This window comes from Setaria viridis, chromosome 7 (assembly GCF_005286985.2).
Source record: "Setaria viridis chromosome 7, Setaria_viridis_v4.0, whole genome shotgun sequence".
Taxonomy (NCBI): domain Eukaryota; kingdom Viridiplantae; phylum Streptophyta; class Magnoliopsida; order Poales; family Poaceae; genus Setaria; species Setaria viridis.
The window spans coordinates 25,321,745-25,347,724 of NC_048269.2; the positions used below are offsets into that span (position 1 = coordinate 25,321,745).

General features: G+C 49.9%; 3 protein-coding genes across 3 annotated transcripts; 1 reads left to right on the top strand and 2 right to left on the bottom strand.

The window, feature by feature from the left end:
- Positions 1-564: 564 nt before the first annotated feature.
- LOC117862637 (uncharacterized) lies at positions 565-2,153 on the top strand. Its single transcript, XM_034746139.2, has one exon. It carries the CDS (start codon positions 1,312-1,314, stop codon positions 1,906-1,908), a length of 597 nt encoding a protein of 198 aa, XP_034602030.1. The 5' UTR covers positions 565-1,311; the 3' UTR covers positions 1,909-2,153.
- A 7,386-nt stretch (positions 2,154-9,539) lies between these two features.
- Positions 9,540-13,912, bottom strand: LOC117864283 (probable metal-nicotianamine transporter YSL9). The gene is made up of 7 exons (XM_034748330.2): positions 13,154-13,912; positions 12,898-13,070; positions 11,816-11,913; positions 11,602-11,736; positions 11,319-11,508; positions 11,129-11,243; positions 9,540-11,050 (listed from the first exon to the last, which is right to left on the bottom strand). Exons 1-7 carry the CDS (start codon positions 13,575-13,577, stop codon positions 10,128-10,130), a joined length of 2,058 nt encoding a protein of 685 aa, XP_034604221.1. The 5' UTR covers positions 13,578-13,912; the 3' UTR covers positions 9,540-10,127.
- A 6,919-nt stretch (positions 13,913-20,831) lies between these two features.
- LOC117865424 (probable metal-nicotianamine transporter YSL16) lies at positions 20,832-24,649 on the bottom strand. The gene is made up of 8 exons (XM_034749621.2): positions 24,491-24,649; positions 23,463-23,915; positions 23,197-23,369; positions 22,789-22,886; positions 22,549-22,683; positions 22,245-22,434; positions 22,026-22,140; positions 20,832-21,925 (listed from the first exon to the last, which is right to left on the bottom strand). Exons 2-8 carry the CDS (start codon positions 23,848-23,850, stop codon positions 20,997-20,999), a joined length of 2,028 nt encoding a protein of 675 aa, XP_034605512.1. The 5' UTR covers positions 23,851-23,915; positions 24,491-24,649; the 3' UTR covers positions 20,832-20,996.
- Positions 24,650-25,980: the final 1,331 nt, after the last annotated feature.

Below are 25,980 nucleotides of genomic sequence, written 5' to 3' on the forward strand. Positions count from 1 at the left end.
CGCAGCAGGGACGAGTAGGGGTGTTAAAGACCTTCTAATTTAGCCTAGAAAATTTAAAAATCAAGCTCAATTAGAATCTGACTATAATATTATATGATTTTGAATTAAAAATAAATAGGACTGAGTTGGATTACGAAGGAGGTACGAGGGTCATGATCCATTACCAATCCTGACGAGGGACATCGTAATAGAAATTCATAAACTATCAAACCTTTACGAGTCAATCTGAATTTTGCTACAAGACTAAGAAGTCAATTTGAGTTTTATCTCTTTACTACATACTTCATGAAAAGTTATGATGTCATGGCATGGCATATCAAATCTTAGTCAAGAAGATTATGATGTCATGGCATATGTCATTATATTTGCTAGATGCTATCATGTTGTCCTAAAAATTGTGTCTTAGATGTCTATGAGCAATAGTTGAGTTATTTGTACCATTAGCTGCCATCTAGTTGGCTAATAGTTACCATATAGTTGCATTTGAGTTGTATAAGGCTCTTGAGCCTATAAATAGAGGCAATGCCCCTTAATTTTGTAAGTTTTATGTACCCACTACCTTATGAATAGAACTCAATGGTCTTATCATAGATATTGGACTAGATCTTGTCTTTGAGCTTTCGATTAAGCTCTTGTTGTCTGTGGATTCAGACTTCCCTTAGGGCATTATCTACTAGCACGTTGAAGCTGTTCCTTCGACATTTTGTACTATAACTAGTGTGCTGCACCAGATTGGTATCAGGCTTCGTTGATCATCTTCTGCTGCTATTTTCTTTGAGAGACCCTGCAGCAAGATATGGAGAAATTGGAGAAGAGAATTGATGTTGTAGAGCAGCAGATTCGAACCTTCCGTGAAGAACCCAATAGAAGGTTTGATCAGCTAGCCGTAATAATTACGTCGCCGTCGATCTTTCCCTGCTGCCGTCGCCAACCATGTCGTGTTCCTGCAATCGCCGCGCTTCCAATTTCCCTGGGCAGCGGAATGATTCCAGGATTCGGGTACAAATCGTCGGAAAGCTGGGGTATCGGCCGCGGCAAGCACCGTACCACAAGCATAATCCTGGCGCGCGCACGAGCGCTCGACACGGTCACACGGAGGTCGCCAAGCGCCGGGCGACCCGTCTCGTCGTCATCACGCCCCAATAATTCACTGCCCACCCGCCGTCGCCACCACTGGCCCTACGCGGCCCGCCAATAATAACGCGCCTAAAGCAGAGGCCGAGACCCGCGACGTGCAGCAGGGCGCCAGTGGCGACCACCACACAGGGGCGCCGAGGAGCTGAGCTGAGCTGAGCGACCGCGCTGCCGGCCATGTCCGCGCCCCGCCGCCACCTGGCCACCACCACCCCGTCGCTCCGCTTCCTCGGCCTGCTCAAGCAGCCCGACGACGCCTGCGTCGACGTCCAGGAGCTCGAGCTAGACGAGCGCGACGTCGTCTGGTCCTCCAGCGCGACCTCCTCATCTTCGACCTCCGCGGCCTCCTCGCCGTCCCCGACCACGTCCCCGTCCGCGAGCCTCCGGAGGCCCATATCGGCGTCGTCCCGCTACTTCCCGTCCGGCAGCGTCGGCCTGTCCGCGCTCCTCGCCGAGGACCACCGCCACGCGCCCACCGCGCCCGTCGCGGCCGCCGCGCGCCCGGAGACGAGGCAGCGCGCTCCGCAGCCGTACCACCAGTCGGCCCCCGTCGCCGTGCCGGCCTGGCCCAAGGCCATGGCGGGGCCGGAAGTTGCCGCGGGCTACGACGAGGACGACGACGGCGAGCCCGTGGTGCCGCCGCACGAGGTGGCCGCGCGGCGCGCCGCGGCGGCGGCGTCGGTGATGGAGGGCGCAGGGCGCACGCTCAAGGGGCGCGACCTCCGTCGCGTGCGCAACGCCGTGTGGCGCACCACCGGCTTCCTCGACCTGTGAAAAAGGACGCTCCTTTCCTTTGGAGGTTTTCGTTCCGTTCGCTGGCCACGTCACTCCACTCCTCGCAGGGCTGCTTCTTCTTGGCTTCTTGCGTCGGGGTCCAGAACCAGGCACTGGAAAAGGTGGGCGTTTTCTTACTAGGTTTGGGGTTCTAGGGGCACTATTATGAGGTGTATCTGTTTTGGAAGTATCTGCAGGTGCTTCAGTATTTTTCCTGGAAGGAAACTACACTGGTCAGTCTGCAACTGTTTTGAGACTTCTGCAATGTCTTTGAGAAAGAATTTTTCTCGGCAGATGATGCAGAATAGCTAAATCCACCGTGTGGCATAAGCCCATGTGATTAGTAAACCTCTAGTGTAGTGTGCAGAAGTGGTGTCTTCATAGCTTTTGTACACCACTGTGGCTAATAGATTGCCTTTTCTATTGTCCAAATTCCGAATAGACACTCTTCTGTGCTTCTTGTGTTTGCTTGCACTAATGGTTTCCTTTTGCGTTCCTTGGAGCAAGTAAATAAGGCATGCCATGCAGCCTGCAAAGCATTTCTCGAACTTTCTAAGAACTTGATCGGTTAATCCAATCCGTATAGGAATTATAGGGGATTAGGGAGAGAAAGGGATTAATTCCAAACCATGGGAAATTAACTCCCCCGATCTTCTCCAATTCTCATGGGTAAGTGATCAACTGAACAAAAACCTTAAAAATAAGCTGAAACTTGTAATACCTCTCCCTGCTTATACTGTGACCGAGTGTTATTTTCTCTCCACATGCCAAATCTATTACCTTGGAGTCTTGGGCCAAAATCAAATCATCTGTTCCGGTGCATTTGGTGATTGTTTGTAAGTTTATGCTCTCTCGTTGCCGCTTCGGCGTCTCACCACCATGCTAAGGCTATTTTCAATGTAAGATCCTATTTGGATCCACCAGCTAAATTTTAGCTGGCTAAATTTAGCTACTATGGATCCAAACAGGATCCAACTAAAGTTTAGCTAGCTAAAGATTTCTTTAACTGGTTGAACCAGCTAAACTGGTAAAAGATCAAATTGCCCCTCCATCTTTCTCAGGAAAAATTTCTAAAGTGGGAAGAGGGGTGGGATAGGCAAGTACCTCTTCAACTATCTTTAGCTAGTGCCTTGAAATTGTTTGAAACTCCCATTGACAAGGTTTGAGTTTGACCTCCACATATTTCATCAATACTCAATGGCCACTTAAGTGCAACTTTTATATGATAAGTTAACATACGAAACTTTGAAATCTAGTTTCATTCATCAACACTAATATTATCCTTAAAATGTGTAACAAAATCTAACACTGGGAATGGCCTAATGCATGGAAGTGAGCTTACCTCCACCACGTTTCTCCTATTGTTCATTGACCATCTACAATGAAGTTTAGAACACACAAAGCCTCCAACCCTAAGCCGAGATCCCCATTGTCGATGGAGGCAGTTAAAGATGGAGAAGTCGGGTTGGATCTAGCTAGGAGATAAAATAATTGTGGTGTCTGTGAGACATCACACATAAAGAGGATACAAACATTTGTGAAAACACCAATCTTGTTCTGAAACTATCATGAATCGCACGATTTAAGCACTTGAAACATAGTGAATGAGTGAGATTTTGTTGAACCTCGCTAAAAACTGGGACCATTTTGAATAAGTTATTCCGTTTTATTGGTACATTTTTAAAGCTGAATCCAAATTCAGATTTTGGCACAAATAAGCATAATCATGACCTAGCTTTAGGGCTTATTTGTTTACCCCTAGCTATCAAACGTGGGAGATGAATGTTAAAATAAGGTTAAATAAGCTGGTCTAGAGCAATAACCAATAAGCTGGAGAACCTGGATTATATAAGCTGGTTTATAAACTAGGGTGTTTGTTGACCACATGACCTTACATCAATTGGATTATATAAGCTACGGTGTAAATAAACAGTCCTACTAAACCTAACCTTTCATGGTTTCATTTTCAGCCGAAAAATTGCTGTGACATCCGGAGAAACAATTGTAAACTTTGCAAGCAACACTCACTGTTAGTGTTAAGAAGACAAACGACGTCGCTGCGCGCTTACAGGAATTCGCTTTCCTGGTCTTGTACAGGACTTGGAGCCGAGTCGATGCCGGGTCACCTCATGGAACAGTAGAACGATGCCTCTTCCCGGTCCACCGTGACGGTACCCTGTACAGGCGTTTCGCTTTTCCGTGAAGGCGAAACCGCCCCCATCCTGATCGCTACCGGGATGCAGAGAAAGTCGAAGAGAACGATCGGCAATTACTGCCAAGATTCGGCATCATGGCTCGGCTTACTGTCGATGGAGTAGCAAGGACGATGGGCTGCGTGTCGTGGTTCAGCTTGGGACGCACTCGATCGCCCGGCGGCGCCGGCACCCGGCGCCCGTTCCTCATCCCGTTCCGGCACCACAAGGTTCTTGCGGTTCCCTCCCCGTCTTTACCGTAGCGGTGGCGACATTTTTAGGTTTTGTAGGAGAAATCTGTTCTGACCCACAAAAATGCTTTGCTGGGGTGACCCTGAAGTTGAGGATGAGCTGGGCCATGGCAGCGTTCGAACGTTGCAGATTTGCAGTGAGACAGACCGACCGACCAGATGCCAAACTGAACAAGAAGGACAGACAACAATATGCCAGAGTCCGGTGTCGTGTGTCGAGCATGAGCATAGGACAGGATACTCATTTCCAATGGCTGTATCGGGCAGCTCAGGACCATTAAACTAGGACGGAAGTGGAGTACTATACCGATCAATCAAACAGGACTACACAAATTGTGTTGCCTGTTCCTTTCAATGGCACATGCTGCTGATGTAAAATCACTAGGGCAGTAGGGTACGAGTAGGCCAAAGATTCCGGAGAACCCTGCGCCATCAGTAGAGAGCGGGCCACATCTGATACAGTTCAGGCATCTTTGAGTAGGGAGCACTCGAACCAATCAGCGAGGACATCGGTGAACGTCTCGAGTCTGAACGATGCCGATCTCCAATCGGCAAAGGCATCGCTGGAACGTCTGAACGGCGTCGATCCACGCCGAGCGGCCCGGGTCGGGAGGCCTGGCAGGCATGGCACCTCTTGAGATGCCCTCCGTTCCTTTCACGCGCCACCGTCATCACATCAGGACAGCGACGGACACAAGAACAAAAGCACAAGGACCGGCAACTGTAACTGGCGATCAGTTCACTGTATTGTTTTCGGCACAACCTATGGGCTAAGCGTCATGCTTTACCGTCTTTCGAGATTGTTTTTCAAACAAGTTATGGCCCGGAAAGGCTCTTCCACGTCTGGCCATATCCACTGAATTATCTTACTATCTTCTTTGCTTGGCCTAGTGATGTAAGCATGTGACCCTGGATATGGACAGGTAAATAAACTGGAGGAGTTACTTTTGATTCAAGAACCTTATCATATCATGGGGGAAGCGATTGGAGTCAACAAAGCTACTCAAGCCAAACATGGGAGGGTCCCCCTCCCCATTGCTTCAATCTGGAGGGTCCACCCCGTTTGTTTGCCAGAGGAAGAGCCAAGTAGAGATTCTTACCTCGAAAGACTTCACTAAATTTTCTGTTTGATGGGATCAAATGTCCCACTTTTCCTTGAAAAGGAATGATCATCATATATAAAGATAACGACACAGACTAAATGCACCGTTGAACGTTCAACCACAGCTGTTTTTGTAAACAACATGTCATTGCACTGGTTTTGTTGAATGGACGTAATTTTTTTCTCTTCATAGAAGTGCTGATGTGTGTGTGTGTGTGTGTGTGTGTGTGTGTGTGTGTGTGTGTGTGTGTGTGTGTGTGTGTGTGTGTGTGTGTAGAGGGTGCGTCGCTGCGCGTGGAATAGTATTCAACGCGACAGCCGGAGCTCCGGCGAACCATCCCACGCCACAAAATTACTCCGTTTTTGTCCGAAGCAGTAAAAATCGGCCGCACTACTGTCCATCCGTCCGTTTAGCATGCTGATCCGTAACTCCTCTTGATTACGGACCGGCGGCGCCCCGGCGGCTAGTCGTGCAGCCGTAAACGAGACGGCCGGGCGAGTAGGCGGCGGCGCCCATCGAGTGCAGCACCGCTGCATCGGCCTGGAGCGCGCGGATCAGGGCGAAGCCGTCGGGCATGGCGCACCGGCAGCATGCATGCAATCAATACAAGGAAATCGAACGTGGAGCATGAATCGCATCTAATAAGGCAACAATACAGGGGATCCTCGATTTGCTCCAACTAATTGCATGCAGAGATAAGGAAGGAAGATTCTCCGGCCGCGCGCATGCATCTCGTATAAGGACAGAGCAACTCCAAGAGTATCTAAAAAATTCTTCCCCAAAACTATGTATCGGGGTTCTTCTAAAAAAATTTCCTCCAAAAATATATCAGTCCACAGCAGATCGCTAATAAATAGTCCCCAATATTTCAAATACAGGCCACGTCATCATATTGGGTCCATCGGAAGGGACGCGCGGGCGTGCGAGAATCAGGATTGGGGAGGAACGCCAACGCTAAAATATACGCGGTGGCAGACTGTTTTTTAGGGTCGCTAAAAAATTGGGGAAGGTTTAGGTGGATTGTTGGAGTTCATTTTTTCTCTTTTTTTTCCTTAAAAAGGTATTGGGGGTAAGATTAGCAGCCTCTTGGAGTTGCTCTAAGGTGGTGTTTGGATCAGTAGTTCCTGGGTTAAATTTTAGTTCCTAAACTTTAGCCCCTAAAATTTAGTTCTGTTGGGCTGTTTGGATCCATGGACTAAAATGGACTAAAGTCCATAAATGCTGTTCAACAAACACACTTTTACCCTTCCTCTTCACCAGCTCGCAGGCAGCAGCAGCAGCACTACCACAACAATCACAACAACCAAACCGCACCCACCTCACCTCGCTGTAGATCTACTCTGCTTCGGCCGCCAACCCCCCCCCCACACACACACGATTGCCCAAGCCGAAGCAGCAGCAGAGCAGCCCGAGCCGCCGCCACTGATGGCGTCTCCGTCGCCGGCTTCGGTGCGGCCGCAACGCTCGCCCGACGAGGTGGAGGACATCATCCTCCGCAAGATATTGCTCGTTGCCCTCACGCCCCCGGCCAACCCCAGCCCTGTTGTAGCCTACCTCGAGCTCACCGCCACCGAGCTCCTCTCCGAGTCGCGCTCGCTCCTCGCCCTGCGCGCCGCCGCCGAGCGCCTCCTCATCGACCGCCTCTTGCTGCCGGACCCACCCGCCGCCTCCCCGCCCCCCTTCAACTTCCGCGCCGCCGCCTTCGGCCGCGCCGCCGCCGAGGCCCGCAAGATCTCCACCATCCGCGACACCGGGCTCCGGGCGAGGCTCGCAGCCTCCATCACGCACCTCTGGGATCTCATCCTCTCTTACACGTGCATCGTCGCCGGGAACCCCGACACCTTCCCCACGCCACCCGGCGCGCCCCACCCCGCCGCTGAGCTCCTCGTCTTCCTACTCACCGAGGCCACTGACCCGCTCGATCCTACCCCGGCGAAGGCGGCGGGGCCGGGCAGGAGGCTGCCCGCATCACCTCCAGCGAGGCGGAGGCGGAGGAGAAGGTGGCGGAAGGCGAGGCGGTGGCGTCGTCATCGTCGTCGCCGGCGACTGCGGTGGAGGCCGGGGTCTCCCGCGGACTCGCCGCTGCCCGCTGCGGCAAGATCCCGGGGCGGCGCCGACAGATCTCCGTGCGAGGGAGGCGACGGGCGATGACGGGCGAGCAGGCGGCGACGGTGGCGGGTGGCGACGGTGGCGAGCAATGAGGGAGGCCGGCGGGCGGTGACAGTGGCGGGCGGCGAGGGAGGCCGGCGGGCGGCGACAGTGGCGGGCGGCAAGGGAGGCCGGTGGGCAGGGGCGGGCGGCAACGGACGGGAGGGTGTCGGCGGACGGGAGGCGGAGGAGAGAGAGGAAATGGGGGCAGCGGTGGAAAATGGTGGGGAGGAGCACTTTTAGTCCCTTTTAGGACCTCTTTGGGAGCTAAAGTTTTTAGTTCAAACTTTAGCTCTTTGCCCCTTTTTGTCCACCTGTTTGGATCCCAAGAGCTAAATTTTGAGCTAAAAGTGTAAAGCTAAAATTTAGCCCTTGGATCCAAACAGGCCCTAAACTAAACTTTAGTCCCCTTATTCACTGGACTAAAGTTTAGGCGCCCGTGTTTGGTTCTAGTGACTAAAGGTCATTAAAGCTGTTGAACAAAGACAAAACTACCCCTGATCAATGCCTTCTGCTGCCCTTTCTCCCGTCCCATCACCCAGAGCTCCCGCCATGCCTTGCCGCTGGCCTTCGGGACGAGGTGGGAGTGGCAGCGGAGCGGGTGGTGTGGCCGGCGGAGGTTCTCCAGAACGGCGCTGTGGAGCGCGTTCGTGCGAAGGTCGAGAACCTCGAGCGCGGCGAAGCCGCGACGACAACGACACACTAGTAGAAAACTGAGTATTAATCCCGGTTGGAAGGGTGCAAATCTCTCAAAAAACTATCTGGGATAAAGCAATCGGGACAAATGGGGGGTGTCTTTATCCCGGATCCCTCAACCAAGTCACCGGGACTAAATGGGCTACCATGCCAGGCGCGGTCCCGGGAGGCCTCCCCACACGCGCAAGTCGCTACCAAGTCACAAGTCACGCGATTTTCACACGAAATATGCGCGTGCGCGGTTCGTGGGATTCGAACCCACGACCTCAAACCTTGCGCGTACCTTCTTTGCCATCCCACCTACACACCACATCTGACTATATAGGGGATCCAATCCTTTTATACTAACTCGTGGGGGACCCCTTTTATCCCGGTTGGAGACACCAACAGGGATAAAAGACCCCCTTTTATCCCGATTGGTACTACAAACCGGGATAAAAGGGTCCGAGGGTTTTATTTCTTTTTCAGCCACCCGTGAGGGACCCTTTTATCCTGGTTGGAGTTTCCAACCGGGATAAAAGGTCCCAATTTATCCCGGTTGGTGTCGTGAGTTTTAGTCCCGAGTGGTAACACCAACCGGGATTAAAAGGGTGACCTTTAGTCCCGATTATTCTTACCATCCAAGACAAAAGGAACTCCCACAGGTAGCTGGTTTTTTCACCCGGGACTAAAGGGTCCCCCACGGGTGGCTGATTTTTGAACCGGGACGAAAGGTGATTTTTAGTTCCGGTTGCAAATACCAACCGGGAGTAAAGCTCCGCACACCCTCTTTTATACCGGGCCTACTTTAAACCGGAATTAAAAGAGGGTGTATCGAAAGTCAGTTATCTGCTAGTGATATACCGTGGGGATGGGGTATTCCGATGCGTTGATAACGATAATGAAGTAGCCTCGCTCTCTACCGAATGATGGATGGTGAGATTTGCATATATAAAGGGAGCATCCCGGCCAGCTAATTAATCCCTGGCAATTAGGCCAGCTATACGTGTACTGAGTACTGACGCATGCACCGCATGCAAGGCAATAGGAGATGTTCTCTCTCTCTCCTTGATTTGCGCCAATCAATTGCACGCGGAGGTTTGCATGCATGCATAGCCTTTTACGGTGCGGTTGAGGGGTGGAATAAAACATGCAGCCGGCTGATCCGAGCAGCGGCCCTCCGTTGAATAATATTCAACGCCCTGCGAGTTAAATAGTATGTATTTTTGCTAACTATTTATAGCCATACCACTGAATCTGTATTATCATATCAACTGATAGCATTTTATTTCTGAAAAAAGATGGCAACTGGTAATTTACAATTGTATCGGATGCCCGATGAAGATGCTTCTTACTACATTGCACTTTGTTGATCCAGGCTATGGCAAAAGTATTCAGTTTTATGTACATGGTTTGCTAACCAGTCATTGGCATACATCATCTGAAAACTCGATGAATCTTCATTGCCATATATGTGACTACATTTCTTTTTACCAAAAGCAGCTGGAAACTGACAATTGACAATAGGATCAACTGGCCTTGGAAGATGCTTGGTGTACTGCAACCTGTGGATTCTGGTAATCGGGGAGTAGCTCCCCCATCCATTACTCACCACTGGCGAGAGATGGGATTCTCAAGCATACCATTGATCTGATATAGGAATCACCTTGCATATGATTTTTTTACACTGCAGCACCACTTTACATCATTATATGTAGGTAACATCCAGATATGTACTGCTTCTCCTATGTATCACAGCCCGACTATTTTACTGACGAAATTTAGCATGTCAATATCTCTTCAGATTGGACATGGAACTGCTGTCAGGTGCCGAGCATGTTTGTACTCCTCTAGTGTGTAGGCCTGAATGCCATGCACAATGGTGGACTGATCTTGGCCAAGGCAAGCAAGGATTCAGGGAAAATCCAAAGCCCATCACCACATATCAAACCAGATGCAACTGCTGGCACCATTAATGATGCTTTACTTCTGTCGATCATGTGCCAGGTGAATACTATCAAGCTCCCAACACACATGTCGATGGCAAAGCTCGCACCAACTAGGAAGGGAACCCCCATTGCCATGGGTAGAGGAACCCATTTGCCATACTTTGGTGGCAAGAGATCCCTCATCAGATTGGATGCCACTGCAAATCCAAAGAATCCATAGCACAGCTGCAAACAATGTTGGGGCAAAGCTGAGAAGCCCTGAACACCAAGAATTGCCATATTGCGGTAGACTAGAGCATATGGTGCCTTCCAGTACCCATAAGGGTTGCCGATATCAAAGGCCTTGTAGAACAGAAAGAATGTCAGCGGTCCAATGACACAGCCCATGGCAGTGCCAATAGCCTGAGCAATAATCATTGATCTAGGTGATGTTAATGTAAGATGTCCAGTCTTAAAGTCATGCATCAGATCAGCGGATATTGACACTAATGATTTCACCAAACCACAGCCCACTAGGCCGGCAACAACACCAGAGTCCTTCCCAGCCCAAGCTGCAAGAATGAACAGGGCAACCTTTCCATAATTGTAGGCCATGTTGATATCAGTAAGGCCAGCACCATAGGCATTGCAGAAACCCAATGCAGGAGCTAATAAGTATGCTATGATAACATAGTACCATTTCATCTCAGGGAACATCAAGGGAATGGCAAACACAGCAACGATTGATAATGCAAGATATCCAGAGTAGGCTAGCCAAGTGGGGATACTGTCTCTTGTAAAAACCTCATTGCGATGAATTTCATCAAGCACTGGAATGTCTTCCTCTGGAAACAGGATGAGTCCCACATCAAATCAACGATATATCAGATATCATATTCACATGAGTTAGTCAGACTATTCACCTTTCTTTGCAGTCTTCAGTCTTGATCTGTCAATCAGACTCGTAACAGTGAATGATACAATCTTAACAAAATTGTATAGACCGTCTCCTAAGATAAGCGCTATGCAGATGAAGGCCTAAAGAATAAGAGAAGGTAAGTAAGAAATGACTGTATTAGATGTGCACTAACAAAATGGAAGAGTGAAACAAACCTTGTAACCTTGCAGGCTTCTCATGCTGCTTTCTGGCACATCTGCAGGATACCAATCCCCTTTCAAATCACTGATCAGTGGCCACATTATTCCCCATGAGAGAATCGCACCAAGAAGGAGAGACAGATTAACAAGGTGGGAGCAAATCATCCCTGCCCCAACATATGTAAGGCTGAAATCGAAGAAAAATCTGAAATCCAAGAAGCATATATCTCAATCAGGTGAAAATTATTACTAGCCAGGAACTAATTCATGGACTAATGAACCAAATGATTGGTGTTACGTTTGTTTCCAAGCTCTTAGTCCAAAAGTGGGAAACTGTGAAAATCCACAATTGCCTCCACCTGAGTAAAACCACTGGAAGAAGCTCCAGAAGAAGCTGATTGCAAAGTATTTTGTGAACCCATTCACTTGCTGCCTGAACATACACAAAAACTGTTCAATCATTGAAATTTTGTCTGATTTTGCAGGCTGAGTTATGTCAGAGAGCCACATACTTCGCTGTTGCATCTCCATGAGTTGTGTGGAATCCATTTATAAGCACAGCCGTTGCAGTACCACTTGGGTAAGTTAATTTGTAGTCAATTATCATGATCTGAAATGGCACATGTCAGTAGCAGATTTCATCTTCCATTTACACTGAAATGCCTAATAACTTGTAGAAGTTCTTGGAATAGAAGATGGTAAAGCCCGGAGGAATCAGGTCCAAAGGCTCATAACACATATGTTTAGCAATCGACTTTGTGCTTGAGCTTATCGACTAATGTTCGTGTGGTGGGCTTGTGCTGCTTTTTTAACTTTTATTCTTCCAACCTATGGCTTTAACAATGTAAATACGATGTATTCGAAGAACGTGTTTATACCAAAAACTAAGGCAAGCATAACGACATTGATATTCTTTTTAGTTGTATTTTTGGTTGAGTAAAGTTAAATTGCTATTCAAAGTTCCTCACCTTTTAAAATCGACATTTTTCATTTGGGAAGTATACCTCAAACAACAAGCAAAACAGCTAGCAATGCGCGTAGAGAAGCACCACACAGCATAGGTGGTTCGGTGCCTTTTTTTTCATCACTGGTCATCATCAAACCATACAGTGCTTGACATAACTAGCTATCACCTAGTTGGTTAAACAACCGAAGCAGGTACTATGGCTTGAGACAGTGAGGACTGTATAGTATAGCAAACACAATTTCAATCAGCAGACAGGGTCCGGTAGGGACAATAAGGCAACCATCAGAAAATGGCAAAATCTAAGAATTTTTGTCCCCTTTTCCTCCTTATAAAAAACCCGTGAGGAACTCTTTGCTATAACTGTAATAACTGACGTTCTACAAACCAACAAGGATAACCCGACAGATGAAAGACTCACGCATGGCGCGAGAGAGATACAGCCAAGGAATCATTTTTTTTTTCTTTTGAGGACTTCAGTTCTGTTTTGTAATCAGAAAAGAGCAGGATGGTGGGAAGGTAAAAAATTGCTCCTTTTATTTCTTACGGGACGATCAACTATTGACCGGGCAACAATGGGGAACGGAAGTACGGAACAACCAGTTCTTGAGGGGAGCTCAGCTCACCGACCTTCCTGAGAGGGATCAGCGCAACAATCCCGATGAAGCTGACAGCGAAGAGGAAGCCGGTCATCCAGCCAATGCCGGGCTCCTTGTAGCTCCCCGGCACGTTGCCTTCCGTCTCCTTCCCGGCCATCTCGTAGGTCTTCTTGTTCAGACCAAGCAAGAAGGAACCAAAGCCACCTGCGGCAGAGAAACTCAGAGGATTCATCAATCCGAGATCTCCACAGACAAAAAGGGAAGATTCAACCATTAAAGTCTCTGACCTCCGACGGCGATGCTGTAGCAGGCGACGGCGCAGGTCTGGACGACGGTGTTCTCCTGGCGCGTGAACGGGCGCGTGGCAACGCCGAGGCGGGCGAGCGCCTGCGTCCAGCCGCGGAGGACGACGAAGGCGATGAGCGCGGCGGAGACATTGAGCGTGGGGACGAGCCCCGTGGTGAGGCCCAGCTTCATGACGATCACGCTGTACATGGCGCCGACGGCGAGGCTCGCCACCATCCCGCGCGCCGTGAGCTGCTCCCGCCACGGCGGGACGCGCCCGGCGGCGCGGGCCCCGGTCTCGGCGTCGCCGTCCAGGCAGACGGCCTCCTCGTTGCCCCCGCCGTCCCGCGCGTGCGCCATCGCCGCCAGCTCGACGTGCGGCGGCGGCGGCCTTGGTTGCTGCCTCCTTCGCCGCTCCTGCTTCATGGCGGAAAGATTTTGGCGGCGTCAGATTCGTGGCCGTGGGGACTGGGATTCGGAGGGGCCAGAGGAGGAAGGAGGTGTTGACTAATTAAAAAGAGGAAGCCTCGCATGTCAACTAGTTCTTGGCCGTGAGCCAACAAGAGTGCAGTGCCAGTGAGTTGTTCTACTGGCAGAAATGAGCTTATATGAACACAAGTACAGAACTGAGATCTTGAAGGATCAGATAATCCGAGCAAGAAATCCATGAGCAAAAAAGGATCAGATTTCGACGAACAATCCATGGACCTTATTTTCAGTGGAGCTGAGAATCCCAGAGGGGAAAGAGGAAAAAAATCTCACCTCACCGGGGCTCGCCTGCTCCAGCCAGAGGGACAGCGGCAGTGAGCCAGTGAACCGAAGAAGAAACGAAAGGTGGGAGACAGTATAACTGTCCAGCACGTCACCAGAAGGATAAAGAGCATCTACATTTTTTTGACAGGCCAATTACTAACAAGAATCATCATCAAAGCATATTTTTGAAAGATCATCACCGTGGGGTGTTTGTTTCTTTACAACCTCCTAAAATTCTTGTCACGAATGTTTAGATATTAATTAGGAGTATTAAACATAAGCTAATTAGAAAACCAATTGTACAGATGGAGACTAATTTGCGAGACGAATCTATTAAACCTAATTAGTTCATGATTTGACAATGTGATGCTACAGTAAACATGTGCTAATGATGGATTAATTAGGTTTAATAGATTCATCTCGTGAATTAGTCTCCATCTGTGTAATTAGTTTTTAATTAGCCTCTAAATATTCGATGTGACATGAATTTTAGTCACGATTAAAGATCCAAATACCCTCTAAATTCCCCACCTGAGTTATGCACTTCAGTATGAAGTGCTCCGCGTCAGAGCTTGTGCGCAGGAACAAGACGACGGCATAGCACTAGTAGTAGAAGCTAAAATAAGCGAGGGGGAGAGAAGAGTCCCTCGTCAGCACGCAATGAGATGCTGGGTGTCGAGTGGACCAACGAACGTTGCGTGCAAGAAACACTGCGTTACCCCGTCCCGTTCTGTTCAGCAAAAAAGAAAGAAAGAAAGAACACAGTTGCAGAAGGGACAAATCGACCAGCTAGATCGAACTTTGATGACTTCATTCCAGGAATCTATTTCTTTGGTACAGTGTCCCGGAGCGGCAGACGATGCAGAAATGCCTCTTTGTTTGTCTTGCTTGTTCATAACTACAACTTATTTGCTTATAAAATCAATCACCCTTCTAACTTAAAATAAGCAACTTATTTGCTTATAAAACCCATCACCCTTCCTTATTAGGTTGCTTATGAGACTGCTTATTTTTAGCAAATAAGCAACACAAGAGTTGCTTATGGGGATTAAAAGGTGCACTTTACACCTCCTACACTCATTCAATGCACTCTACTCCTCTCTCTCTCTCCAAACAGCTAGGACCAAATATGATAATATCCACCTCATTCAATGCTCATAAGCAAGGATATCCAAATAGCTAGACTATAAATAAGCAACTTCAAATAAACAAATAAACAACTTTAAACAACTTTAAGTTGCTTATAACCAAACAGACCCAAAACCGGTCCTCACACCTCACTCGGTGACTACTCAGTGGTCAGTACTCACTCCCCTCCCCGCCGGTGACGCGCCGGCAGCGAAGGAGCACGCGCGCGCCGCCGGCAGAGTGCGCGTGCGGCAGCAATGTACTGACCCTGCCCCAAACCCACACCACCAGAACGGAGACGGCGCGGTTCATGCACGAACGCAAAGCGTGCCCGCCCGGCTTTTCTCGGGTCATATGCTGCGGCGGCACGCTCCGCGCCCGCTTTCTTGCTCGTTTGGTATGGGTCCGGTCTCTCTCCTCGCTCGCGGTCCCCATGGTCGGGGTCGTCACTGTCGCGGCCTCGCAGGGCGTGTGCCCGCCCGGCGCCCGCGGCACCCCGCCAGGCGCCAGGACCGGCTCACCGTGCAGCCGGATCCCGAGTGAGACACGGTTCGCTTCCATGTCAAGTCCATTCCGTCGGACCGATAGTCACGGAGCGGAGCCCGGTTTTCGTCCGCTCGGCCCGTGCGATTCCTCAGTTTCCTCATGCGCGGTTGCTTTCTGAGAAACGGGACGGTGCGAAGTTTTCATTAGAATAAGCCAGGCCCGTGACGCAAGCACTTAAATTGGCGCTTGATAATCTTAGGGGGTGTTTAGATATCCCTCTAAACTTTAACACATGTCACATTGAATGTTTAAATACTAATTATGAGTGTTAAACATAGTTTAATTACAAAATTAGTTGCACAGATGAAGTCTAATTCGCGAGACGAATCTATTAAGCCTAATTAGTCCATGATTTGACAATGTGATGCTACAGTAATCGTTTGCTAATGATTGATTAATTAGCCTTAATAGATTCGTCTCACGAATTAGACTCCATCTGTGCAATTAGTTTTGTAATTAGTTCATATTTAGTCCTTCAAATTAACATCTGAACATCTGACGTGATCCTTATAAAGTTTAGCACCTCGTATTCAAACACCCCTTAGATTTTTTCGGTATGCCCGTACTATTTCCCGTTAATTTAATGTTCCCTGCAAGCTTGGGAACTAGCCGGGTTAGATGACATGTGCCTACCTACATACGCGAGTTCGATAGAATCCAAAAACAATATTCCTGATTAGTGTTTCGATAGAATTTAGCAAGGACATTTTCTCCAGGACACGCCGATGTGGGCAGCCATAAATAAAGCCTTTGCAGCGCTCATCCGCCCACCGAATCCCATTCATCAATCAGACCTGGGTTCTGCATGACGTTCAGTGTTCAGTCGTCAGTCTGCACTCTGCAGCGGTCGCCCTGATGAAAGCTCGTTCGTGCGGTGCTCCCCGCTGACGAGAGCTTGTGCGCAACATCCACACAAAGGGGTTGTATTACAATATGTCCGAAGATTTTGACGTGCTCGATGATCTTGCCAGCGTGTCCGCAGTACGTCCATACTCCCATACAGCTGTTTTTGTGTTGCGTCCCAGCATAGAGCTACTCGGATACATGTCACCAGATGCCTGGCTATATATTTACGCAGGTTCAATAGAATCCGGAAGCAGGTATTATTCTTTGGTTAATGTTCCGGTCAGTGAATAAAAAGGAGCACCCGTGCTTCCTCCAGGAGACGCAGATCTGATCTGATCAGCTATTGAACCTTAACCAGTTCAAGCCTGAAAAACGACCTTTCGTCCTCGATGATGAGAGTACCGGTTGTATTTTGATTTGATCCAAATTTAGTACCCCCAAGACGTTTTATTACCGGGTCGTAACACCACCCGTGCTCCTTTAGTACCTGGTGGTGTTACGACCCGTACTAAAGATCCTCATGGCTTTAGTACCGGGTCATAATATGACCCGATATTAACCGGTATTAAAGAGTCACTTTTAGTACCGGGTGGTGTTATGTCGAATCCTCACGGACTGCGCACGACGTGAGATTTTTATTTTTTAGTGCAATACTACCAACCGGTACTAATATGTAGCCTTTGGTACCGATTATTTGATCCGGTACTTAGAGGTCCTCTCTTTAATATCGACATAACGGTACCGGTTGTACAACCGGTAGTAAAGATGGGTTTGGAACTGATCCTAAAAGCGAAATCTTCAGTAGTGCTAGTCCGGATCATCATCTACGACGATGATCCTTTCCACTTTCTTTCGCAACACTAGCGTTTTGTAGTTCGAGAGGTGAAGTGACGAATCTCAGTACATCAGGGTGTTGTGTAGATTGATATATTCTTACGCGAAAAGTGATACGAGCATATCTATCACGTAAAAGGTGGTTTTATAATATGGCACACTTAGAGCATCCGCAGAGTGATGCGTGGAGATCAATGCTTAGTAGGATGTCTTTGTCAAAAACGATGCTCGGTTTCAGTTTAAAAAAAATGATGTACGGTTTTCATCTTCCCTGCAGAGTACAAGCATTGGTTACAGAAGCATTGGTTACAGGTCCCAGATGACAAATAGGTAAAAGGAGAAGAATGGATCATGGAGTCTATTGTTGGGAACTGATTCCTCTGCCGTTATTGCAGAGGGACTCGGTCACTACCGCGTGGGCCCAATCACGCGCAGGCCAGTTGGGCAAGTTCCCTGATGTAACTGCAAAGGATTCGTGTCTATATGGGGACCTCATCATTTCTTTAGTGGCCAGGCATCGATGATTCAATCGCCTCGATGCCAGAAACAATTTACCAAGCTTCGGAGGATGCATGGCAAAATCAGGTTCCAATCTTCTCTCTCCAGTTTGAAGTGTATATTTTTTTTATGTGGGCACTAGAAAAAAAATAGAATTTTATGGTGGAAAATGACATATGGCTCCGAGCGGGGCGAGCACACCATCCAGAATTCCAGATACGTGCACAGTGCGCGCACCAAACGGCGGGAAGCACGCCATTTAGTGGGGAAAAGGACTAATCACTGATGATCCGGTTGCAATATCAACAGGAGTGAGTGCTCGCATCACACATGATATCTTCTTTTGCCTCGTAATCATATATTCTTTCACGCGTCCTTGTGCTGGAGATCCTTTCTGAGAAAGTGAGAAGCCCGTGACAAATGGCATTTCGTCCTGCGTATACATGCCGCCTTTCCTAGCTACCATTAGCACCTAGCTAGAATGGACCCCGTCACTCCTCTGCACTCTTGCTCCGCCATTCGATTTGTGTATTCCGTGGCATTTTCTTTGCTGGGTGGTGGTAGGTGATTGATCACGAGGCTAACTTTCGGTTGAGCACGAACGCATTCTATTTTGCTTCCTACAATCCTACACTGAAGCACTAAGATAATTGCAGTACAAATGTACTACACCGGAGTGCCGAGGGGTCTGAATGACTGGTACGACGTACAACTTCGATTTGGACCCAAACGACTGGACTTTTGATGTGATCGATCGTGAAAATGGTATAACCTCTTGTTTACTTCCCACAAAACTCCCAACTTTGACACTATGCAAAAAGAAGATTCCCCATCACATCAAACTTGCGGTACATGCATGGAGTACTAAATGTAGACGAAATCAAAAACTAATTGCACAGTTTTGTTGTACTTTGCGAGACGAATCTTTTGAGCCTAATTAGTCAATATTTGGACAATAATTCACAAATACAAACGAAACGCTACAGTGTCGTATTTATGGCAAAATGCCAATTTGGCACCTCCCAACTTCCCAAGTAAACAAGGGCTAAGTTTCAGGTCAAAATAGGGGACGTGGATCCGATGGTTGGTGATCGACCTAGGTTGCAGCTTACGGTGGAAAGGGTAACTTTTGCAGGTTTTGGCGCTCTCGCCGTAAAAGAGAAATGATGTACGAGGAAAGAAAATGGACATGACTAAATAAAAGAAGAAAAGCAAAATAAGAGCGAGAATTCAAAGAACTTGTATACATGGGCCAACCCAAAAAGTGAAAAGCCCAAACTTAGGCAGTGGGCCATTAATTTTCATGCAAAGAGTTGCCATGATTTTTATTGTTGACATCTTTGATTTTTATTGTCGCCAACAATATTTTAAATATTTAGTTATAGTTAAATAAAATAAGGAAAGGTATCACTATATTTGGTGTAAGCATATAATATGTTTACGACTATTTGTACACATATTTAAAATTGAACTGTAAAGTGAAAGTTGTTAATTACTGTGAAATATATTTCTAATACCATTACAATTATTGCATAAGGAAACGGTGGACAGCGTTCCCATTAATTGATTGTTCCAATCGGAACGACCACCTCCACGGCTCCACACACTACACGACGTGATCGGGCCTATGATTGACGTCAAACGGCTTCATATGAAGACTAAAGACTTGGGTAAAAACATTAGAGTCAGGACTCAGGATTGTGCTATCGCGGGTCACCCGCAACATGACCTTTTGATATGCTCAGGCTAATACCAGTGAGGGTTTCATAGAGGTTTCATCCACATTAAATACGGTGATACATCAGCATATATGATGACATGACATGGTAGTTATGAAGTGAGAGAGGGAAGAAGTTTCATCAGGATGAAACTGTGTATACACTGTTTCAAAGACTATGAAACCTATTGAAACTTGCATTGGAGGCTATAGAGTTTCATTTCATCTAACCATATCCAATCACATGCCTCACATTAAATGTCATGGGCATCCTATGAAATCATGAAATGAACTGTGCACTGGGACTCCCCGTTTCATTCATGAGAATACATCTCATGGGATGATGTGGCATTCTTGGAAACAGTGCAATGAAACTTGCACTGGAACTAGCCTAACACGACGAGACATGATAATTTTTGAATTGTGTCAATATGGCACGACGTCCTGGTGAGCTACAGTAGGGCAAGACGTAAACCTGCTTCGGCTTTGTGTGTCAGTTGCAAGGATATGGCGCATTGCGTATATTCCTTATCACGATAGTGCAATGATGCATACGTCTCCCCAATCCTCCCAAAAATCATCCAGCGTGCATGCCTATCCGGCCAAGGCCCGCGTCGTCGAGCGCAGTGTAGCGCGACAGCTACACCCACGACATCGGCAACGAGAAGGTGACCTGAACTATGCGTTGCGTTGAAAACTTTTCGAGAGCACTTTTACTGACAAATATTCGGGCAGCCTGTTGATCCAGAGCTCAAGGCTACCACCCAGCCGCCACGAATCAGTACGAGCCAAAGCCAAGCTCGGGCACGGCTGCCGCTGAAAGCAGAACTAGCGAAAGGGATACCTCGCGGCAGGCAGGCTTTCCGGTGCACAAGAAAAGCAAAAGGCGGCAAGGCATAGCTTCGACGGGTATCAGTTCAATGCGTCAGATTGCCGGTGTGGCCTCGCTCCTGCTTGCTGGAACCTCTTGGTAGTGATGGTGAGGCACCCAGGGGAAAAAGGCCGCGGTGCCGGACCCGGAAACCTGTGGTGCCAACTGAGGAATCGCTGGGCAAGTTGAGGGAAGCGAACCCCGGCCGGTGGACGGGAGGATCGCTGATGCCGACGGGTTAGGCGGGCACTGGCACGCGCGGAGCTCGGAAATGCCGTGCCAGGATTTCTCTTCGGAAAGGAAGATTGCATGGCGCCCCCACTGCGCTGCTGCTCCATTGATTTCCAGTACACAAACACAAGAGCGGATGCGGCGCAGAATCTGCTGAAAAGGTGAACATCATGGCAGAATTTATGAGTAGCTCGATCGGACCTAGTTATTCGCCGTATGCCCCCGTTCCATCCCTCCAACTAATCACATGCCAGTATACTGGACGACAAGAAAATCTTCTTGTCATCCTTCAAATTTCCATTTTAGCTGGTTGTTACACAATGCACGATCCAACTCATGTGAACAGAAGAGCACGCCGGATATGCTCCAGAACTATCGAGTTCTTCCTTACTTGAAACTACTACCTCCCTATCTGTTCTACCTAGCTTCCCGACGTGAACTTCATGCAGATGGGCGGCTTGACCTTGGCCAGCGCGAGCAGCGACGACGGGAACGTCCAGATCCCGTCGCCGCAGATGAGCCCGGACGCGACGGCGGGCACCATCAGCGCGGCCTTCTTGCTGTCGAGCTTGTGCCACACGAACACCACGAGGCTCCCCACGCACATGTCGATAGCGAAGCTGGCGCCCACGAGGAAGGGCACGGCCATGGCCATCGGCAGCGGCACGAACCGCGCGAGCCGGCGCGGCAGGAGGTCCCGCGCCAGGTTCGCCGCCACCGCGAACGCGAAGAACGCCGCGCACAGCTGCAGGCAGTGCTTTGGCAGTGCCGCGAACCCCTCCACGCCGAGGATGGCCATGTTCCGGTAGATGAGCGCGTAGGGGGCCTTCCAGTACCCGTCGGGGTTCCCCACGTCGAACGCCTTGTAGAAGAGCATGAAGGTGAGTGGCGCCAGGACGCACCCCATCAGCGTGCCGACGGCCTGCCCGACCAGCATCGACCGCGGCGAGGTCAGCGTCAGGTGGCCCGTCTTGAAGTCGTGCATGAGGTCGGCGGAGATGAGCACGAGCTGCTTCACCAGGCCGCAGCCGACGAGGCCGGCGATCACGCCGTTGTCCTTCCCCGCCCACGCCGACAGGATGAAGAGCGCGATCTTGCCGTAGTTGTACCCCATGTTCATGTCCGTCAGGCCCGTGCCGTAGGCGTTGCAGAACCCTAGCGCCGGCGCCATCAGGTACGCCACGATCACGTAGTACCATCTCACCTGCCGGAACATGATCGGGATGATGATCACCGCGATGATGCTGAGCAGGGCGTAACCCGCGTAGGCCAACCAGGCCGGGATGTTGTCCCTGTTGAACACCTCGTCGCGCTGCAGGTCGTCCAGCGCCATGGTGTCCGCGTCCGCCACTGCAACAAGCTCCAGCTTGTTAGCACTGCTAGCCAGCACAGTACGAAATAGTAACAGCATTTCTGTGAGGTAAGCAGATAGTTACGCTGTTTTCTTTACCTCTGTTCAGGCTCTTGCGACGTGATCTCTCGCGTACGTTCTTGACAGAGATTAGAATTACTTTGACGAAGTTGTAGAGGCCGTCTCCGACCAGCAGAGCAATGCAGAGGAAGGCCTGGGCAAGGGACAAGTCAGGGTGAAAAAAAGGGAAGTTATCGTGCGAGAGGCCAAGAATTAAGTCTAACTGACAAGAACAGGTGAATGAATCCATGAGCGCACCTTGTAGCCGTAGATGCTTGTCATGCTACTCTCGGACGCCTTGGCAGAGTACCAGTTGCCCTTCTGCTTGCTGATGAGTGGCCACATCACGCCCCAGGAAAGGATTGCGCCCAAGAGCAGCGAGACGTTGACAAGGTGCGAGCAGATCATCCCGGCGCCAACATACGTCAGACTGAAGTCGAAGAAAAACCTGACGATTCAAAGGATTCAAAATATAGTTACTTTTTTAATGCCTTTTGCACAACCGCAACGCTAGATTAGTAACGAGAAAGATACATTATTTTTGGGAAAGAAAAATGATTACGTTTGCTTCCAAGCTTTGAGCCCAAAAGTAGGGAACTGAACGAATCCGCAGGCCTCGCCGGCGGTGTAGAACCATTGGAAGAAGCTCCAAAGGAAGCTCATCCCGAAGTACTTGAGGAATCCACGCATTTGCTTTCTGGCAAGACAGTGAAAGTAAATAGTTTCAGGTTTTCCGTTACATGGTGTCGGTAAAGTTCAGTCAAAAGATTTCGTCAGCATGACTGAAGTAAAAGAGGCGTACTTTGCATTCTTGTCTCCCTGAGGTGTGTGGAAACCGTTGATGAGAACCGCAGTAGCAGTCCCACTTGGATAAGTTAGTTTATAGTCGATCACGAGCACCTGAAAAGTATTAATTTTGAGCTCGATCTTAGAAAGGTGAGAACAAGAGAAAACACCCAAAGATTCCCTCCCTAATACAGGTATACGATGAGCAGTCGAACTAATTGCGGTCAGGGAGTACAACTCGTACGCCAAAGTCTTACAGATAAAAAATCCAGAAGTTCTGAACTTCTGATGGCAACAGCAGCCACAGAAAATTCAAAAACCGCGGCTCAAATAGTAAACGCTCAAAGAAAGGACAGTGTGACAATGGAAGATCAGAGGGAGATAGAGATCAGGACCACGGGTGTTTGGTACCTAGTAGTCGTACCTTTCTGAGTGGAAGCAAGGTGAGGAGCCCCACGAAGCTGACGGCGAGGAGGAATCCCGTCATCCAGCCGATGGCGGGCTCCTTGTAGCTCCCAGGCACGTTGCCCGGCGTGGTCTCCCCGGAGAGCTCGTACGTCTTCTTGTTCATGCCCAGCAAGAAAGACCCGAACCCACCTGCAGATTCATCAGCGAGCAGGCCAGGCTCACGGTCAGACGGTCAAGAACGACGGCGGACGCGCGGCAAGGGTGGGATGGGAGGGGACCTACCGCCGTATCCGATGGTGTAGCAGGCGACGATGGTGGTCTGGACGACGGTGTTCTCCTGGCGGGTGAAGGGGCGGGAGGCAATGCCGAGGCGCTCGAGGGCGCGCGTCCAGCCCCGGAGCGTCAGGAAGGCGAGCAGCGCGGCGGAGACGTTCATGGTGGTGTTGAGCCCCGTGGTGAGGCTGAGCTTCATGGTGATCACGGTGAAGACGAAGCCGAGAAGCAGCGCGGCCACCATCCCGCGCGCGGTGATCTGCTCGCGCCACGGCGGGACGCGCTCCGCCGCGCGCGCCGCCGCGGGCTCCGACTCCATGTCCAGCGGCGCGGCGCGCCCGGAGGGCGTCTTCTCGATCTCCTGCGCGCCCGGCGGCGCCGCGCGGTGCTGCTCCATGGCGGAGGCGGAGGCGGGGTCCCTGGGGACCAGCAGCTCGAGCTCCGAGGCGGGGGCGGGGGCGGCTGCAGTGTGGAGGCGCGGGTGTGAGTTCATCTGTTCACGCGAATTAACCAGCAAGATGCCAGTATGGCATCACCCCACGTGCTCGTGCATTGGACTTGGACACCAGCGAAAGACGCCAGTGGTTGAATGGATCATGGATGGATGGGCTCGAATTGTTAAGCCATTCGGCTTTTTTATGGCAAATTTGTGACGAAATACCCAAATTCCAAACAAAACAGATAAAAGACCAGGGCCCCTGCACTGCTCATCAGGCAGGGTCAGCTATGACTACGGATGACGAACGGATGGCCAAACTCTGACCAACAACGTATCACAGGAACGGAGGCACAGCATCAAATTCTTGACATGAAACGTACTACAATCTACATGCACGCGAGACATATGAACCGGTAAAAGGATAAGATCAAATTTCGAAGTGAAACTCCGGCGAAACGACGCCGGAGATCACGATAGCAATACAGGAAGACGGAAATGGGAAATGCCGGGGGCAAACAAAGCAGCGGATTCTGAGGATATCAGACAGGGAGGAAACACCCCGGTAACCATGGACGACGCCGAGGGATGGAGGCCTCACCTGGCTTTCCGAAACGGCAGCGCCTGACCGACGACGGGCACGGACGCCGAGCACCCTCCCTGCTGCCACAGCACCCGTTCGAGGGCGGAGCGGGAGGCGCCGGTCAATTATATAGCGGCAGCGGCATCCGCTCAGAGCGACGGTGTCGCTGTACTGCGCCGGGGCTCGCCTCGTAATTTCGTATCCGGGCCCGGGCCGCGGACGCGCGGGGCGCGAAGTACAAAAGGCGCAGAGAAGCTTCGGCCCTGCAGTACAACGGGGACGCGCGCCGGGCGAGTGAGAACCGGCAGGTGGGTGCGGGCCGGGCGGTGGGTCAGCCTGCCTGCCGTGCCCTCCTCCATCCAACTTGACTTTTTTTGGTCCTGGTAATTTGGTTCGGCGTGTGACGGCGACGGCGGCGACTGGGACTAGTCCTCGGCGTGCAGTGCAGTGGCTCACTGGCTCGGTTGTTCCTCTTGATCGGACTCGTATCGGGTTCACATAGTCCTGGGCGGCTGGGCGTAAGAGATGCTTCGCCAAATTCGGTTTGCGGATAAAGATGGCGTTGGCGCTAAGCCGTCAATCTTGCTTGTGCCGTCGTCGTAAACTCTCGCATCAGCCATCTTCGGTTCAGCACTCATCATGCGCTGAGGCATCCGTTCCCAGAACTCATGTGATGCCCTATTTCCCCGAGTCAATTAGCTAGTTTGGCTGCTCCGCTAGCGGTCTCGATTTATAATTTCGTACTACTAGTTGTTTCGTGTAGTATACATGCACCTGGTGCTATGCTCCAATTGTTCGTCCCGTCTCATGGCTCATGGATTGTCTGCTGGTCATCCCCCGTCAAGTTGGCACGCAATTGAAGCAGAAAAAGGGTATAAAATGCTGAAGCCGGAGCAATCAGACAGCGGTAGGTGCACTTTGGACATCACAATTCACAGGATACAGGCTACAGCGTTGCCGCAAAACCTGCTGTATCACATCACGCAGCTTATTGGCAGTACATGCAGGCACGCAGCTGATGCTACTATGCTTTAATTGTTCCTCTCTCATGGATGGATTGTCTGCTGGTCACGCTCGTCAATTTGGCACTTGGCACTTGGCACACAATTTGAAGCAGAAGATGGTATGCAAATTCCGAAGTGTCAGAGCAATCAAACATCAGTGGGTGGACTTTGGGCACCTCACAGGTACAGCGCCGCGTTGCCGCAAACCGGCTTGTATCACGTTAGGTTAGGACTTAGGAGCTTATTGGCAGTACGGGTATGGCAGTCGGCAGAAACAACGTAAGTTCACCTGGCTCATCCGACACGACACGTCACACCATGGCCGATTATTGGAAGTAAACTGTTTATTTTTGACCGAGAAAGCCAGGCGCTTGCTTTCAAATAACAAAGTCAACTGCTTATCTTGTATTATGCTCATGCGGACATGCTAGAGTCGTGTGGCCAGGTGCTTGTGGCCTTGTGGGTTTCTCAGTTTCTGGTTCCTTGATTCGAGTAATGAACTGA